This window comes from Onychomys torridus, chromosome 22 (genome assembly GCF_903995425.1).
Source record: "Onychomys torridus chromosome 22, mOncTor1.1, whole genome shotgun sequence".
In the NCBI taxonomy this organism is placed as follows: domain Eukaryota; kingdom Metazoa; phylum Chordata; class Mammalia; order Rodentia; family Cricetidae; genus Onychomys; species Onychomys torridus.
The window spans coordinates 39,891,600-39,909,432 of NC_050464.1; the positions used below are offsets into that span (position 1 = coordinate 39,891,600).

Consider the following 17,833-nt stretch of genomic DNA (forward strand, 5'->3'; position numbering starts at 1 on the left):
TTAAAATTAAAGCTAATCATTACAATGGATTTTTCCCACTTCAATTAACCTTATCTGGGAAATCCCTCACAGGTGTGGCCAGAGACTGACCTAATCTATATAACCCCTCACAGGTGTGCCCAGAGACTGAACTAGTCTATATAACCCCTCACAGGTGTGCCCAGAGACTGACCTAATCTATATAACCCCTCACAGGTGTGGCCAGAGACTGACCTAATCTATATAACCCCTCACAGGTGTGCCCAGAGACTGACCTAATCTATATAACCCCTCACAGGTGTGCCCAGAGACTGATCTAGTCTATATAACCCCTCACAGGTGTGCCCAGGGCTGACCTAATCTATATAACCCCTCACAGGTGTGCCCAGAGACTGACAGTATAATCACAGGTATGCCCAGAGGTGTGTTTTGTGGCTGATTCTAGATCCTGTCAAGTTGACAATATTAACCCTCATAGATGCTAATCAATAGCCTACCCAGGCATAGTGGTTATGTTAGAGTTACTGTCAGTGTGAAAAGTCACCTGATCAAAACAAATGGGGGTGTTCATTTCACTCACAGTTCCATAGAACAGTTCATCATCGAAAGCGGTGAGGACCGGAACTCAAGCAGGGCAGGAACCTGGAGGCAGGAGCTGAGGCAGAAGCCATGGAGGGGTGCTGCTCACTGACTTGTTCCCCATAGCTTGCTCAGCCTGCTTTCTTATAGAACCCAGGACCACCAGCCCAGGGATGGCCCCACCCACATCACAGGCCCTCCCCTATCAATCACTAATTAAGAAAATGCCTACAGCCTGATCTTAGGGAGGCATTTTCTCAGTTGAGGCTCCCTCCTCTCTGATGACTGCGGCTTTTGTCGAGTTGACATAGAACCCGACGGAACCACAGTGACCAGCTTTGGTAGAGATCCTGATCAGCAGGTTCCCACCCACGGGCAGGGCCCCATGCTACCTTTGCTAAGAGCAGTGTGGCTGTGATGGCCGCAGTGCCGATGTTCAGAACTGTGGGTTAGGGAATGGTGGATGAAAGTACGGAGACAGCAGAGAGCTCAGGACGATGGAGGATCTAGGGGAGGGTGCCATGCTGCCCCCAGCACTGCCCTTTTCTTTGTGTCCCAGCCAGTATCCTGGCTCCATCACCTGTGGCTGAAAGTGACCATTGGTGTGAACTGTCATTGGTAGGCAGGGTCCTGGGGGGACAGAGTAAAGCGACAGCCACGTGGTGGCTGCTGGTCTCTGCCCACTTGTAGAGAGCATCACAGTGCAGGAGTGTGTGGTGGTCTCAAACTGTCAGCCAGAATAAACCATCCACCCTTGTTTCCATCAGGTACTTCGATCACAGAGTCAGTAGTAACTAACACATTAGTTTCCGGGGCTGGGGAGATGGCTAGGTACTCCATGGGAAGCCGGTGATGACCGTGTGAGCACCTGTAACCTCAATGGTGTTGGGGGTGAGACAGGAGGATTGCTGGGACTGGCCGACTGTGGGTCTAGCTCCAGGTTCAGTGAGGGACCCTGTCTCAAGGGAATAAGGCAGAGAGCAACACACACAGCAGGACACCAGGCCCACCTAGCCACGCGTGTACCGACGACAATACATACGCACACAGCAAAAACCCAAATCCATTTGTAGCTAGGACTGAGAACTCAGCAACTCACCCCTGGGCGTGGGATCTGCAAAGTTCAGAGTTAAGGGGTCACCGACAACATCCCAAGGATCCAGAGATCAGGTCTTAGGCTGACTCGAGGACTTGAGACTGTAGCAAATAGCTCTGTGACCCTACGTAACTGGCGTGGCCTCTCTGAGCTCAGTTTCTTACCATCTTTACTACAGAGATCAACCCCCCCCCCAAAGATCAACGTAACAGTCACAAAACCCAAAGTACGTAAGAAGTCTACAATTGGCAGCTGTCATTCATACATGCTGTCCTCATGAGGAACATGTCTTCACCAACGTCATAGCCTTTGGAAATGGCCGCATGGGTTTACAGGGGATTTAGAAACTACATTTGTGGTAATCTGACTTCAATCCATTTGCCCAGCACGTGGATTCAGGGGTGCCCTGATTCAAGGTCTGGAGCCTGTCTGGGAATTTTGAGAACTCTAGTAGAAAAATGGCATCCAGAAGCCAAAGGGGAATCGAGGGTCACTAGAGGGATTTGTGCTCCTGTTTGGCCTGCCGGGCCTCCCACAAAGTCAGCACAGACCATGGGTCCCTAGGAAGTCATCAAGGTTGCATCAGAGGTGACTGGTGTTGGGGGCCTCCCCAGACTTACCATTAGGGTGAAATGACCCGGACAGGATCGGGTGGACAGGGTGCTTTCTCAGCAGGCCATGATGTGCTGGGCCAACAGAATACACCCATAAATAGGCCAGCCTTGGAGGCAGGCCAGTCTGGGGACAGCTGGTCCTGGAGTCAGGTTTGTTCTGGACGGGGTGAGGCAGGGGGGAAGTACAGCACTGTGTAGGGCGGGCATAAGCTCGGGTCTCTCTGGGTGTGCGTGGCTGGTGCGTGGCTCATTCGAGGGCAGGGGCTGACCTCCAGGACCCACAACTGCCACTAAGCCTGGCCACAGATGGAGCTGATGTAGTGTCTGTGGGTCCCAGCTGTGTGTATGGGCCAGAGACCGGGCTGCCAGGAACTGGGTGGCTTTGAGAAAGGGAAGGGACCCTCTAGGTATACTGGGGCATCCCCATGAGGTAGGCCAAGCCTGTGCCCTGCTGATGCTAGTTAGATGTGTAGCAGAAGCCGCTGGGCATGATGAAGCCTCAGGCAGGTCATAAGGGAGGTGAAGGTCGGGGGCGAGTGTGTGTGTAGGAAAGTGTATGTGCACATATCTGTACATCCATGCTGGTGAGTGGAAGTCTGCAGAGCCTAGGTCCTGTGTTTCTGCACCCTGAGGCTAAGAGAGACTGTCAGGGTCCACTATTCAAATGCCTGGAACACAGCAATCATACAGTAAGTTTGTGGAGTGAGAAGCCAGCTTCGAAGCCTGGGATGATTTCACAGACCCGGCCCATTTCACAGTTGCTTGGTCTGTCTGTCTGTTTCTCCTGTCTGCTGTTCACCCTGGCTGTGGTGTCCAGTCCTGGGCACTGAGGCTGCAGAGAGACCACAGAGATGCCCAGCCCTGGGAAGGGAGCATTTTGTTGTGTGGGGAAAGGTGCTGATCCAATCTGAGTCCTTTCTTCCCTGTGGCCTCAGTAAAGTGGTCTTGCTTTCTGGGCTCCTGAGACTTCCCAGTCCCGCTAACTGGCCCAGATGCATGGCCCAATGCAGGTGCTCAGGGGGCATTTGCTGAATGACTGAGGGACTGAATACAGATCTAGATTTATGGCCATGAGACGTGGTTAGAAAGGGCCTCACTGCTGTTTGGTTCCAGCCACATTAGCACCTGTTATTGCTGCGAGGAGCTGGTGACACCGTTCCCCTCCAGTCTGAGGCAGAAGTGTCCCTGGAAAGATGGCCGAGCAGCACAGTACGCCTGAGCAGGCTGCAGCTGGCAAGAGCCATGGAGGCCTTGGGGGCAGCTACAAGGTACCAGGGTCTTGACAGGACTTAGAGCCCAGGGCTGAGGGCAGTGATGGCCTAACTAGACTACAGGGGCACCAGGCTCCTGGGATGTAGCTTCAAGCTCCTTCTTTCCTGTGTGACTTGGCTTGAGTGTCTTGATGTCTCTGGGCGTTGACATCTTTAAAATGGAAGTGATGCCTGCTGCTGTCCTCAGCCCCAGAATAGTCATGAGATAAAACGGGTTGCAGAAGCATGACTGGAAGATGGAGGGAAGTGGGGCAGAGCTGGCTCCGTCCCTTCTAAACACGTTGGGGCTTCGGAGGGGGCATCCCACGTGGATGGGGTGGGCATTTCTGAGGCTGCCCTGGTGATTTTAACCGAGACCTGCGGCATTGTTGTAATTGCTCATGGTGGCCACCGGGGGGCGGTGTGGACCTGTGTGTGGACTCCCTGCCGTTCGGAGGAAGCTCCTGGCTTTTGGAGCTCCGCAGGGGGCGAGGCTTTCACCTCTGTTCTTCCAGGTGATTGTGTATGAGTTAGAAAACTTCCAGGGCAAGCGATGTGAGCTCTCGGCTGAGTGTCCCAACCTCACCGACAGCCTGCTGGAGAAGGTGGGCTCCATCCAGGTGGAGTCCGGACCGTGAGTACCCGGGCAGTACCCACTGCCCCAACCTCCTGCAATCTGAAGCCCCAGATCCGCCCTGGGCCCTGGGGCAACTCCCTGGCCTGCTTGGCGTCAGTTTCCCCATCCATAAAATGACAGAACCTGGCTTTCGATTCCTATAATGTATGGCAGGAACAGGAAGGAGGCGCCAGCGGGTGAAACACTAAGTTAACACCAGCTGTATACAGTCATATAGATAGGGGCCGGAAAGATGGCTCAGCAGTAAGAGCACGTACTGTTCTTGCAGAGGATCCGGGTTCAATTCCCAGCTCCCACGTGGCACTCACAATTGTCTGTCTCTCCAGTTCCAGGGGACCTGACACCCTCTTCTGGTCTCTGCAGGCACCTGGCACACAGGAGGGGCACAGATACACATGCAGGCAGAACACCCCACAGATAAAAGTTTTTGTTTTTTGTTTTTCAAGACAAAGTTTCTCTGTGTAGCCCTGGTCATCCTGGAACTCACTTTGTAAACCAAGCTGGCCTCAAACTCACAGAGATCTGCTTGCCTCTGCCTCCTGAATGCTGGGATTAAAGGCGTGTGCTGCCGCCGCTGCCGCCGCCACCACCACCACCCACCCCATGAAAGTTTTAAAAAAAACCAAAGTCATATAAATAGAAATAGTATTTACCATTAAGTAGCTTTAGGAATTATTGCCCTGTCAAACTTCATATGAGTTTTATCATGAGGCCTCATCCTGTGAGAGCTGCACCCTTTTCTATAACTGGGTAGCATCGCAGAGGAATCAGGCCAGGAAAACTGGGTGTCTGGAGCCTGCGCTCACGGCAAACAGGCCCCTCGCTGCCCACACTGCGCTCTGGTCTGCAGACTGAGTCCAGAGCTGGGATTTCCCGTTTGTGATCTCAGTCAGGGAGGAGGAAGGAAGGGACAAGGTGAGGAGGAAGAGGAGGAGAACAGCAGGACACACACGGATCATTTTTAAAGTTTTATTTAATTTGATATATATGAATGTTTTGCCTGCATGCATGTGTATGCACCAAGTGTGTGCAGTACCCTTGGTGGCCAGAAGAGGTCACTGGATCCCCTAGAACTGGAGTACAGATGTCACGTGTGTGCTGGGAGTTGAACCCAGGTCCTCTGTTACAGCAGCCAGTGCTCTTAACAGCTGAGCTATTATCGCTCCAGCCCCTCACCCATGGATCTTTTGTTCAGCCTGTGGCAGGCACTGCGGGGCACGTGTGCTGGGGGGGGGGACTTTACCTCCCCCCCACACACACCCAAACTTGGCCTCAGTGGATTCTCTGCGTGTCCTAGAATGGGTTTCTGGGCATCCGTCCCAAGCAAGTCCCTGCTGGTCCCCTCACAGCAGTACAGGGGTCTGGACTGGGTTAGGGGTGAGGAAGGTCTTCTATTCTGTTCCTCCCCCTGCGTGTGGGTTCCTGCTTGGCCACACCAGAGTGACCCTGTTCCTTCCCCCCATCAGGTGGCTGGCATTCGAGCGCAGGGCTTTCCGTGGGGAACAGTTTGTCCTGGAGAAAGGGGACTACCCTCGCTGGGATGCCTGGTCCAGCAGCCGACGCAGCGACATTCTCCTGTCCCTCCGGCCTTTGCACATTGTGAGTCGGGACCTGTTGCTACCCAAGTGTACGTGTGTGTGCGTGTGTGTGTGTGTGTGTGTGTGCATGTGTGTATGTATGTATGTGTGTATGTATGTGTATGTGTGTGCATGTATGTGTGTATGTATATGTGTGTGTATGTATGTATGTATGTGTATGTGTGTGCATGTATGTGTGTGTATGTATGTATGTGTATGTGTGTATGTATGTGTATGTGTGTGTGTGTGCGTGCGTGAGTGCATGCGTGTGTGCGTGCGTGTGTGCGTGTGTGTGTGTGTGTGTGTGTGTGTGTGCCTTGCTTCAGCCAGTTTGGCCACTGTGATCCCTCCTGGAGAGGCCTCGGATTTTTTTACCTCAACAATGGTGTGGGGTGAGAAGAAGCCGGCTCCTGAGTGGGCACTGGGGCAGGACACTAGGGTCCTGAACTGGCAGACAGGACCCTGAACTCCTTTGTAGTAACCCAATTAACCTGAGAAACCTCATAGTCCAAGCTCAGATCAATGCTGTTCAAAGAAACACAGAACTCAGAAACCCAGAAAGTCACTCCAAGGCTGGTTTTGCTCTTCCCTGGTGCTTCCCGACATGGTGCACGGGGACACTAAGTCACCGGTGTCCCCAGCTCCTCCATCAACACAGAGGCCACCTGAGCCCCCCCCCCCAATGTCTGAACAGAGTTCTCAGACAACAGAGGAGGAGAAACCTGGAAGATGAGGCCAGAGTCAGCCTAGGAGAGGGGAGGCCGGGGCATGAGTCGTTGGGGCCCCTCTGAGCCTCAGTTTCCCTTTCTGGTGGTGATGGCTGGTGAGGGGAGATCTGTTCAGCCCCCCTTCCTCTACCTTGCTCAGCTCTGGGGTGTCTCAAGTTCCTCTCTCTTGCAGGAGGTTGGGGTGACTTGATTTTTCCTATTTTTGGTGTATGGGCCCCCCCCACTCACCCTTGACCTTTGCCCCCAGGATGGCCCAGACCACAAGCTGCACCTCTTTGAGAACCCAGCCTTCAGTGGGCGCAAGATGGAGATCGTGGATGATGACGTGCCCAGCCTGTGGGCCCATGGCTTCCAGGACCGTGTGGCCAGCATCCGGGTCATCAACGGGACGTAAGGGAGCCCCCAGCCCCCTCTGCTCCAGCTCTACCGGCTGGCAGCCGCTCCTTTAGTACCAGCTCCACACACGAGGGACTCAGCCTGCGCTCTGAACCCATCCTCACTCAAAGCCCATGGGATGGGGCATGATGGCCCAGTCCAGGATCCTATCATTCTGGAGGCAAGGCAGGAGGAGAGTTTGAAGGTGGCCTGGACTCCAGAGTCAGGTCCTGCCTCAAAAATCCAAGAACTGCATCACCGGCATGGTGGCGCACACCTTTAATCACAGCACTCAGGAGGCAGAGGCAGGCAGATCTATGAGTTCGAGGCCAGTTTGGGATACAGAGTGAGTTCCAGGACAGCTAGGGCTACACAGAGAAACCCTATCTTAAAAAACTAACAAAGAACAAAACAAAACAAACTCCAAAGTCCAGGACAGCACTCTGCAATGTTCATAGTCTCCCTCTCTCTCTGTCTCTCTGTCTCTGTCTCTCCCTTCTCCCTCTTCCTTTTGCCCCTCTCTCCCACACTTCCCCGATCTCTCTTTTCTCCCTCCCTGCTCTTTACCCCTCTCTCTCCCCATGCCCCTCTCCTTACTCTCTGTCTCTCTCCCCTTCCCCTCCATGGGAATGCTCTAGCACCCCTCTGCTCCATTGAAGTTTCTAGACGGCCTAGGCTCCCAGACAGTCTTGTTCTACTTCAGTCCAGTGACTTGCCCCCACCGCATGGTCCCCACCCAGGTCTCCATGGCTGTCCTAACCCCCCAGGCCTGGAACTGATTCAGAGTGACCTTGATCTCGAGTTCTCTGTTATTATCAGGGGCCTGAGTGGGTGTAGCTGTGAGCAGGCTTGCGACGGGAGCTGCTAATGTGACCTTGGGGCCACTGCAACCTCGGGGTCACCTTGCCTTTCTTCTCCGCGTGGGTTTGAACCTGGGACTGAGCCTGGGAAGATGACAGTGAGAATGTAGTCTGTGGCTTTCCCCTGAGAGTCAGGGATGGGGGTCCTGTGGTCAGTTAGGGCTGGACAGCCTTTCTTCTCAGGTACGTCAGTCTGAGGGTGAGTGTGATGGGCACACTGGGGGAAGGTGTCTCTGTGAGTCCCAGGGGTATGTATGACACCCCTGCCCCCAGGAGACAGGAGATCAGGTAAGGAGGGACACTCCAGTCAGAAAGAGCAGCGGGTGCGGAGGGTCAGACTCAGCCTGGCGTGGGATGCCGAGAGGTGGTGCAAGATTGCTTTGAAAGAAGTAGATGGTTAGACGCTCAGGAGCGCTGGGGAGCCAGGCAGGACTGGAGGCAGGTGGAGAGCATGGCAAATGCAGGCTTTCAAAGGGCTGTGCCTGGCCAGAGCGGGGACAGGAGGACCGTGCCTCACATGTGCTCCTCCGCAGGTGGGTAGGCTACGAGTTCCCCGGCTACCGCGGGCGCCAGTACGTGTTCGAGCGAGGCGAGTTCCGCCACTGGAATGAGTGGGACGCCAACCAGCCGCTGCTGCAGTCCGTGCGCCGCATCCGCGACCAGAAGTGGCACAAGCGTGGCTGCTTCCTGAGCAGCTGAGGACACGGATCCCAGGGCCCAACGCCTGTGTCCCCTCCCGAACCTACTCAATAAAGCCCACCAGCCCCGCCGCTCTGTCTGCGTCACTTCCTGTGGTGGGCTGTGGAGGCCAGTCTGGAGCGGCCCAGACCGGAAGGAGGGGAGGAGGGTGTGCCTGTGCCGTCCAGTCCTGTTAGCTGAGTCCATGCGCCTCTGCCATAGGCTGACTTCCACTACTAGTGCCTACATCTGAATAGCTGTCTATCTGTCCGTTCATCCATGCACCTATCCATCCTTTCATATGATCATCCATCCACCCACCCACCCACTCATCCATCTACCCATGCACCTACCCATTCATCCACCTACCTATCCATCCACCCACCCACCCACCCACCCATCCATCCACCCATCCACCCATCCACCCATCAACCCATCTACCCACCCACTCATCCATCTATCCACTTATCCACCCACCCGCTCATCAATCTACCTATCCACTCAGCTAGCTGGCCAGCCAGCCAGCCATTCATTCATCTACACATCCATCCATTGACTCATTTATTTATTCATCAATCTGCCCACCTACTCATGCATCCATTTATCCTCCCTTCCATCCATCTACCCATGCACCTACCCATTCATCCACCTACCTATCCACCCACCCACCCACCCACCCATCCATCCACCCATCCACCCATCCACCCATCAACCCATCTACCCACCCACCCATCCATCTATCCACTTATCCACCCACCCACTCATCGATCTACCTATCCACTCATCCACTCATCTATCCATCCACTCAGCTAGCCGGCCAGCCAGCCAGCCATTGATTCATCCACATATCCATCCATTGACTCATTTATTTATTCATCAATCTGCCCACCCACTCATGCATCCATTTATTCTCCCTTCCATCCATCCTCCTGTCTGTCTGCCCACTCATTCATCTGTCTATCATCCATCCATCTTTCCTTCTATATTCTTCTTTCCACTAATTCATACATCCTTGCTACCACCCACCACCCACCCACATATCCATCTATCCTTCCATCCATTAGCTATCCACCTCCCTTCCATCAGTCAGTTCATCTGTCCTTCCATCCTTCCTTCCTTTCTCCCACCCTTCGAAGCCTGTGTCATTTCTCCTATATCCCCCATCACGCAGTTAACCCCATTGCCACTCATTCTGAGGGAAGCCAGCCACCTGAGTACAGGGCTGCCCTAGCTGAAGCCATTGTCATTTGTAGAGAAACAGAGGTGCAGAGATCTGGCGTGCACGCCCCTGAGCAGACAGCTTTCAAGGGGAAGACCAAGGCCCCTTGGCTGCTCTAGCATCCACCGTCCCGACACAGGGGCCACCGATGCTGTACCCCTGAGGCAGCCATGCCTGCACTCCCTGTGTGGTGAGGATTCACTGTGCCCCAGGACTGGAGCCCCAAAGCTCTCTGCAACATGGCAGCTGGCTCTGGGGTCTCATGTTAAGGAACCCATCAATAAACCTCACCCGAGCTGGTGCTTGAACAGCTGGGAGTCCCCACCCCTTGGGTAGAACCTCCTTACCACTTTGGCAAATCCTGGCGCTGAGGCAATTTCTCTTGTGGTGTTTGAACAAGTGCTTCTGGTGAGGGTAAGAAGAGACCAAGGTACATTCACTCAGTAATAACGACCTAACCCAATGCTGAGCCAGTTAAAAATAGAAACTTAGGTCTGCCTCACCACCCTGCCCCAGCTCTGTCAAGCCCTTGTATTGCGTCATTCTTTACACTATAGTCTAGGGAAGGCTGTTTTGGATGTCTCACACGCTTCCCCAGCTCTGGGAAAGCCCTTGGCTATTGCAACATTGTATCACACTGTTCTTTACACTGTAGTTCAGGGAAGGCCTTCTTACTGATTCAATTTGAAAATTTGTATGCAAGTGGGTTATAGTTGATTTTATGTCAAGAGACCAAGGGGTGTCACAAATGACAGCCACAGGCAACGGTCCCTTGGATGGATTTGAAAATTCCTCCCAACTGGATGATCTGAGAGGCACTTTGACTCCTGACTGCTTTGCATCGAAGGACTACATTGTGTTTGTCCAAAAGGGACACCAAGGCCTGCTGTCTTCACCGCCATGGGCATTAGTCAAGCTCGCTGCAATGATGGGTAGCCTTGTCTCTCCCTCATACCACTGTCCTGGTCAGCAGGAGCTTGGCTACACATGGTATTCAGGGTGGATAAAGACTGTCACCCCACCCTGCCACCATCTCAGGAACACGCAGGGAGAAGAGAGCTTTTAAAGGGTCTATGGTTATTATTTGGCTAGAAGGAGTCACATGGCCTAACATGCCCGTGAACAATGTCAGGAAGCCCCAATGACAATCTGGTGGTAGAGACTTCTCTCTCTTTAAGTCAGTCAGCACACATTTTCTGAGGACCTACTATGGGCTGAGCATGTCCAGAGGATGCAGAAGTGGCTCAGCTGTGGCTCCTTGCACTGAGCCCATTGACCACACAAGGGTCACGATACAGCAGGGCTTTGCCAGCTTGTGAACCTGTCAGCTGTCAGCTGCACCCAGATGGTGTGTGTGTGAGTTCATTCCCACCAAGTCCTCCGTAGACTCTGGGAAATAAATGGATGATGATGGAGTAAGTGGCTGACCGAATACAGAGAAAGGTTCAGGCAACTGGACAACCCTGTCCCAGCATGTCCTCTTTTGATGGGCTAAAAAAATGGAAACATATAAGGCTCTGAAATGTACGTACTATCAGACATTCTCCATATGCACTTTTGACCAATGTTCTGTTTAGCATGAATCTTAAAAGATCTTATTAATAAAACAAACCCAGAGCCAGATATTGGAGTGAATGCTGAAAGATCAAAGAAGCAGAACAAGCCACAGCCAACCTCACCTCACCAACTCCTCAGCTGATCCTGTTTCCTCAGACTGGAAGCCTCTGAGTCCTCATCCAAATGGATCTCAGCTGAACTGCTGCTAAAAGTCTAAACGCTTGAAATTCTCTAGTTCCTGGTCCTCGTGCCTTCTATACCTTTCTTCTTCCTGCCCTCACTTCCTGGGATTAAAGGCATGTTTCTTTTCCAAGCAAGACTTGAGATCTCAAGTGCTGGGATTAAAGATGTGAGTCACCTTGCATGGCTATTTCCAGTGTGGCCTTGAACTCAGAGATCTGGATGGATCTCTACCTCCCAAATGCTACGATTAAAGGCGTGTGCTACCACTGCCTAACCTCTATGTTTAATAAAGTAGCTGTTCTGTTCTCTGACCCCCAGATAATTTTATTGGGGTACACAATATATCAACCACAGTTCTGTATGTAAGCCTTGCTATGTCTACCATGGCACAGGTTATTACTATCCTCTCATGGCTAAATGGCTAATATTGCCTTGATTAGGTCAGCTTCAGCTGCAGCCTTGATCCCACAGATGCTCATGACTAATTCAGGTAACTCTTTATCTAACAATACATCTTTAAAATTAACCAAATTATTTCCACCAATCAGAGAGTAATAGATAGAGTTAATGTCCAAACTAACCATTTCTTTTTGATAAGTCACAATCATAATATTTAGACACACTTGACCATATTATGCCATACTAGCTAATGATAGATTTTTATGTTACTCTTCTCCCTTTTTGGGATGGAGATACTCTAATTATATACAACTATACCTATTAGATGGTAAAACTAATTCTCAGCTTGCCAGATACATAGATTATTGATTATAAATTTATATTATTGGTACAGATATTGATTAAATATCAATATTAATTAACCATCACTTATCATTTTTCCAGTCATCTCCAAACTTAATATTTATCCATATTATCTGCTGCCCTAGAGAGAATTAGACATTCTCCCTTTTTCACTAAACAGAAAAACTGGAACTGCTGAGGGCCATAGAAATATGAAGTAGGAATTCAGCAGGCTATGACAAAGCTGTACTTGGAAGAAGTCAAGGGCCTTCCAGAGGATAAAGCCAAGGCTTAAGGAGTCTTGGTGACATTGGCTTTAGAATATTCACCATTTCCTGCTACAAATTTCTCATGTGCAATTGTAGCTTTCCCTTCCTAAGAACAGTATGTTTGATCATTCATTGGGCACAATTTCCCCTGTACAATTAAAGTATTTGTATAACTTTCTCCAACTGTGCAACAACAAACACAGCCAAGGTCCCTAATTTCAGGCCTTTCTGTAAATATCATTAGCAGCATCCAGCCAGGATCTTCTCCAGACGATAGTCTCTTTTCTGAGATTCTTCCCAGACTTTCTAAGAACAGACTTAAGCATCCAGACTATCTGTTTGAGAGGGCCTGGAGGATGTACTAATTAAGCTTAACCTTCTTTCTTCCAAATGCTATCTCTGCTCTAGATGAATTAACTCAGAACTAAAGGGTTTTTACTTACCAGGTACCTCAAGCTATGACTCAGGTTGCCTAGCTACCAAGTGCACTCCCCCACCCTACCAGAAAATGGTAGCAGCTGAGACAGCTTGAGATAAGGGGCCAAAAGAAAATAAGATGGTTTTATTTTCACTCATCATTAATAGACTCCTAACACCTTACCTAGCCACTTCTAAGAATATTGTTTGAGCACATAAAATCCCCTTAGATATTTATTGCTTAGATATTAACCGAATTTGTTCTTTTTTTTTTTTTTAAACTAAACAAAAAAACCGGAACTGCTTTGGGCCACAGAAATTCATGGCAGGAAACGGCTAATATTCAAAAGCCAATGTCACCAAGACCCCTTAAGCCTTGGCTTTAGCTCTGGAAGGTCCAGCTTTGTCATAGTCAGCTGAGTTCCTACTTCATGTGGCCTGTAGCAACAGGCCCAAGTGTGGCAGTCATGGATGTCTTCCTTTAGGAATAGGGCCACTGAGTGCTTTCTTTGGCGGCTTCCAGGCTGGCTCCTCTGAGAAGGGACTGACTGAAACAACTCTGCCTCCAGTCCTGCCCCACCCCCACCCCACCCTGGTTTGCAGGAAGCCTGCAGGAGTGGGGGAGGGGGAGTGAGAGGAGGCCTTTGGAGCCAGCCAAGGCTTCTGAGATATTTGAGAATTCTTTTGTGTGGTGGAAAAGGGCGGGTCTAAAGGTACATAAAATAGTCAAACATTTCCTGATAATGAACCATAAAGAAGTTTAACACAATACTTCCTATGCACATGAATTTGAGATTTATTATAAATAAAAGCAAATTTAAAAACTAATGGGGTGATGTGTTTGCCTATTTTTGTTGTTGTTTATTTATTTTTGTTTGTTTTTACATTCCAGTCAAAGTTTTCCATCCCTACCCTCTTCCCAGTCCCTCTTCCCCCCTCTTCCTCCCCCTCTCCCCATCCACCCCTCCTCCATTCTTTCCCTTTGGATATGGGCAGGCCTCCCACGGATATCAGCCAGCCACGGTACATCAAGTTGTGTTTGTCTTTTCTTTTGTTTTGTTTTTGAGACAGGATTTCTCCATATAACAGCCTTAGCTGTCCTGGAACTGGCTCTGTAGACCAGGGCTGGCTTTGAACTCACAAGATCTGCCTGCCTCTGCCTTCTGGGTGCTGGGATTAAAGGTGAGCACCACCACGCCTGGCCATGTTGTCCATGTTTACATGGATGTCCATGTTTACATGGATGCTTTTCTGTTGCTGTGGAGAAACACTCAGACTTAGCGAAGGAGAGCATTTATTTCATCTTGTACTTGGAGGCCATAGTTCATCACTGAGTCAGTCAGGGCAGGAACTCAGCAGAGCCCACCCGTGGAGGAACGCTGCTTGCTGGTTACCCTCTGATGTTCTCAACTACCTTTCCTAGACAGCTCAGGCCACTCGCCCGGGGGTGACAGCACCACCACAGTGTTCTCCCACATCAACCAGCAGACAAGACCATGTCCCATAGACATGGCTGCAGTTCCCTCTTCTCGGGTGATTCTAGCACAGTGGTTCTCAACCTTCCTAATGCTGCAACTCTGTAAAACAGTTAGTTCCTCGTGTTGTGGTGACCCCCAACCATAAAGTTATTTTTGTTGCTACTTCATAACTGTAATTTTTTTTCTGCCAATAGGAATCATAATCTAAATATTTTTGGAGATAGAGACTTACCAGAGGGGTCGTGACCCACAGGTTGAGAACCACTGTTCTAGATTGTGTTGAATTGACAATAAAATGTCACCAGGACACTGGGCAACCCCTGGTCACCACACAATAAAAGCAAAATGACTCCCTCTTCTCTAGAAGCCATGAAATGCCACTCTCTCCTTAGCTAAGGGTGGTGCTTCTTACATCCCTTCCCGAACCACACTGAAGTGTGGGGTGGCTTGATCTTACGTGCCGTGGGTTCATGTGTGCAGTAGCCCTGTCTTGTCCACAAGACAGCGTTCTACAGCTCTTTCTCATCCTCAGACTCACGTTCTCTCCGTCTCCCTTCCCTGATGTCCCCTGAGCCTTGAGTGGGGGTAGGTAAAGATGTTCCTTTTTGGGGCTGAGCACTCAGCTGCTTTTCTTAGCACTTCGACCAGTTACAGGTCTCTGCATTGACTTCTGCTCGCTATGGGGAGAAGCGTCTTTGAGGTTGAGAGCTCAGGTCTGTGGCTATACACAGAAACATTTAGGCAGTTTGACTATGTCCATTTAGCAAACATCAGTAATAATTTCCCCCCTAGGGCCCATGACCTTCCCAGCCATGGGCTTTTGACCAGGTTTACAGTTCTGGGCATGAACTTCCTTCTGTGGAGCAAACCTTGAATTTGGTTGGAGCGCTGTTGGTTATCCTACAATGGTCAGGCCACTATTGCACCTGCGGACAGATTGTACCATAGTACGGAGGGTCTACCGACAGGTGAGTTCATCAATCACTTTTCCCTGCAGTGACCCTGCATGGCGTCTTCGACACACCAGCCAGGATGGAGTTCCCCAGTGAGTTCCAACTTGGTTTCTCTACTGCAACCAAAATAAATAGCTTTTAAAGACAGAGTCTTAGGTAGCCCAGGCTGGCCTCAAACTCTCTATGTGGCTGAGGATGACCTTGAACTTCTGATCCTCCTGCCTCTACCCTCTCCATTATTGGACTACACATGTGCATTCCTGTTGTTGGTGCCACGGAGTCAACTCGGGGCCCAGCGCATGTAGACAAGCATGGGTCCCCAAATTCCGATCAGCCCTTGTGCACCAGTAGTCCCAGGATGCAGAGGAGCTGGAGAGCGGGTTCTCAGGCAGCATGGAGTCAACAGTTATGAACAACCTACTTCAGTTATGAAGACCCAGGAGGAGGACGACTCAGTTATTTAAATGGTGGGGGGAGGGGAGGAAAGAGGTCAAGGGAGGAGGAAGTGCTGTGAGTGTTACTGTCCAGCCCATCAGTCAGATTAGCAGATGTCACATGATTTCTGGGGAGGAACAGAATCATGACTGACTTTATCATGACATGATGTGGCCTTTGTCTTGGTGGAGTTAGCAGGCCCAAGCCTGATTTGGGTCAGGAGCAGCCCCACTACTGACATGCTCTCCTCTCCCAGAGATGTTGGGGGTATGGGCAACTCTACCGTCCTCCTCTGGCTGGGGAGCCCATAGGCAAGCACTCTGTCAACCGAGCCTATCCCATCATCACCCACATGTAGTTTTGAAGGACTGCCATGTGGATTCCCTTTTATATGCCAAGTGCCTGCAGCTTTCAAGCTGCCCAGCTTTGTCTCGATTGGTCTGTGTCAGGCTCCAGGCTTTGAAGATGCCACGGAAGGCAAGCCAGGCAGATGGCACCTCTGCCCTCGTGATGATTGACAGGCAGGAAAGGCATGAGCAGTAGTGTTGGGACAAGTGAGAAACAGCGTGGGCCAAGGACTGAGACGTACGTACGTGTGTGTGTGTGTGTGTGTGTGTGTGTGTGTGTGTGTGTGTGTGTGTTGCATGTGTGTGTGTACTATGTGGTGTGTGTATGTGCAAGTATGTGTATACTGTGGGGTGTATGTGCATGTGTCTGTGTACTATGTGGTATGTATGTATGTGTACTACATGGTGTTATGTGTATGTGTGTATGTTTGTATACTGGGTACATGTGGCTTGTGTGTGTACATGTGTGTGTTTGTGTTGTATGTATACAACTATGTGTTGCATGTGTACATGTGTATGGTATGTTATGTGTATGTGTATTGTGTACTATGTGGGGTGTGTGTGTGTGTGTGTGTGTGTATCTGTGGCTTGTTGAGAGGGTGGAAAATGGATGAGAGAGGGGATCTGCTATCCTGGCCTCAGCACATCCCCTCTCTATTGCTTGACCTTGGATTGAAGGTCAAGACAGAGGCTGGGCTGCAGGAAGACTTGCACTCTGGAGGACATGCACCCAGGGCAGTGATAGGCCAGGGGTGGAGCTCTGAGAGACTTCATTCACGCTGGGACACAGGTTCCTAGGCACACAGTAGGTGTGGGCAGCCAGAGCCCCTAGGAAGTTCAATCTCCTCAGCCAACCTCCTGGTCTGCCTTGTCCCTGCAGGACAGGAACTCAAACAGGGCAGGATCCTGGAGGCTGGAGCTGATGCAGAGGCCATGGAGGAGTGCTACTCACTGGCTTGTTCCCCATGGCTTGCTCAGCCTGCTTTCTTATAGAACCCAGGGCCACCAGCCCAGGGGTGGCACTGCCCACAATGGGCTGGGCCCTCCCCCACTGATGACTAATTGAGAAAATGCCTTATAGTTGGATATTATGGAGGCATTTGTGGTGATATTGTATTCCCCAAAATATTGTGCATCCTAATAAACTCATCTGAGGTCAGAGAACAGAACAGTCACTAGACATAGAGGCCAGAAAATGGTGGCACTCACACCTTTAATCCTAGCATTCTGGAGGCAGAGATCCATTCAGATCTCTGTGAGTTCAAAGCCACACTGGAAACAGCCAGGCTTGGTGACACACACCTTTAATCCCAGGAAGTGATGGCAGGAAGCAGAAAGGTATAAAAGGTGTGAGGACCAGGAACTCGAACCCTTGTTAAGCTTTTAGGCTTATAGCAGCAGTTCAGCTGAGATCCATTTGGATGAGGACTCAGAGGCTTCCAGTTTAAGGAAACAAGATCAGCTGAGGAACCGGTGAGGCGAGGTTGGCTGTGACCTGTTCTGTTTCTCTGATCATTTAGTGTTCACCTCAATATCTGGCTCCTGTATGTTTTTTTTGTTTTGTTTTGTTTTGTTTTTGTTTTTTGTTGTTTGTTTGTTTTTTTAATTAATAAGACCTTTTAAGATTCATACTACAGGCATTTTTTTCAATGGAGTTCCCTCCTTTCAGACAAGTTGACATAAAACTAGTCAGGACAGTGCATGATGGGTGGATGGGTGGATGGATTGGCACAGGAATATATGGATGGGAGGATGAATGAATGCTGGCCTCTTCCTGAAGTCCCTCTTTGCTTGCTTCCCCCAGGAACACTGAAAAGGCCTCTCTCTGCTGTGCCCTCAGGCCTGGTGACTGCACCCGTGA

At 50.6% G+C, this 17,833-nt stretch overlaps 1 protein-coding gene across 4 annotated transcripts; it reads left to right on the plus strand.

The window, feature by feature from the left end:
* Nucleotides 1–2,389: 2,389 nt before the first annotated feature.
* On the plus strand, nucleotides 2,390–8,464 carry Crybb3 (crystallin beta B3). Of its 4 annotated transcripts, none has more exons than XM_036172594.1 (7): nucleotides 2,390–2,422; nucleotides 3,209–3,210; nucleotides 3,358–3,536; nucleotides 4,034–4,152; nucleotides 5,622–5,754; nucleotides 6,708–6,850; nucleotides 8,229–8,464. In XM_036172594.1, exons 3-7 carry the CDS (start codon nucleotides 3,462–3,464, stop codon nucleotides 8,392–8,394), a joined length of 636 nt encoding a protein of 211 aa, XP_036028487.1. In that variant the 5' UTR covers nucleotides 2,390–2,422; nucleotides 3,209–3,210; nucleotides 3,358–3,461; the 3' UTR covers nucleotides 8,395–8,464. The 4 variants fall into 4 exon arrangements, with proteins under 4 accessions (XP_036028487.1, XP_036028489.1, XP_036028488.1 ...); XM_036172596.1 differs by lacking the exon at nucleotides 3,209–3,210 and adding an exon at nucleotides 2,871–2,946 and having other exon boundaries at nucleotides 2,390–2,413; nucleotides 3,436–3,536; XM_036172595.1 differs by lacking the exon at nucleotides 3,209–3,210 and having other exon boundaries at nucleotides 2,390–2,418; nucleotides 3,413–3,536.
* The last annotated feature ends 9,369 nt before the right edge of the window (nucleotides 8,465–17,833 follow it).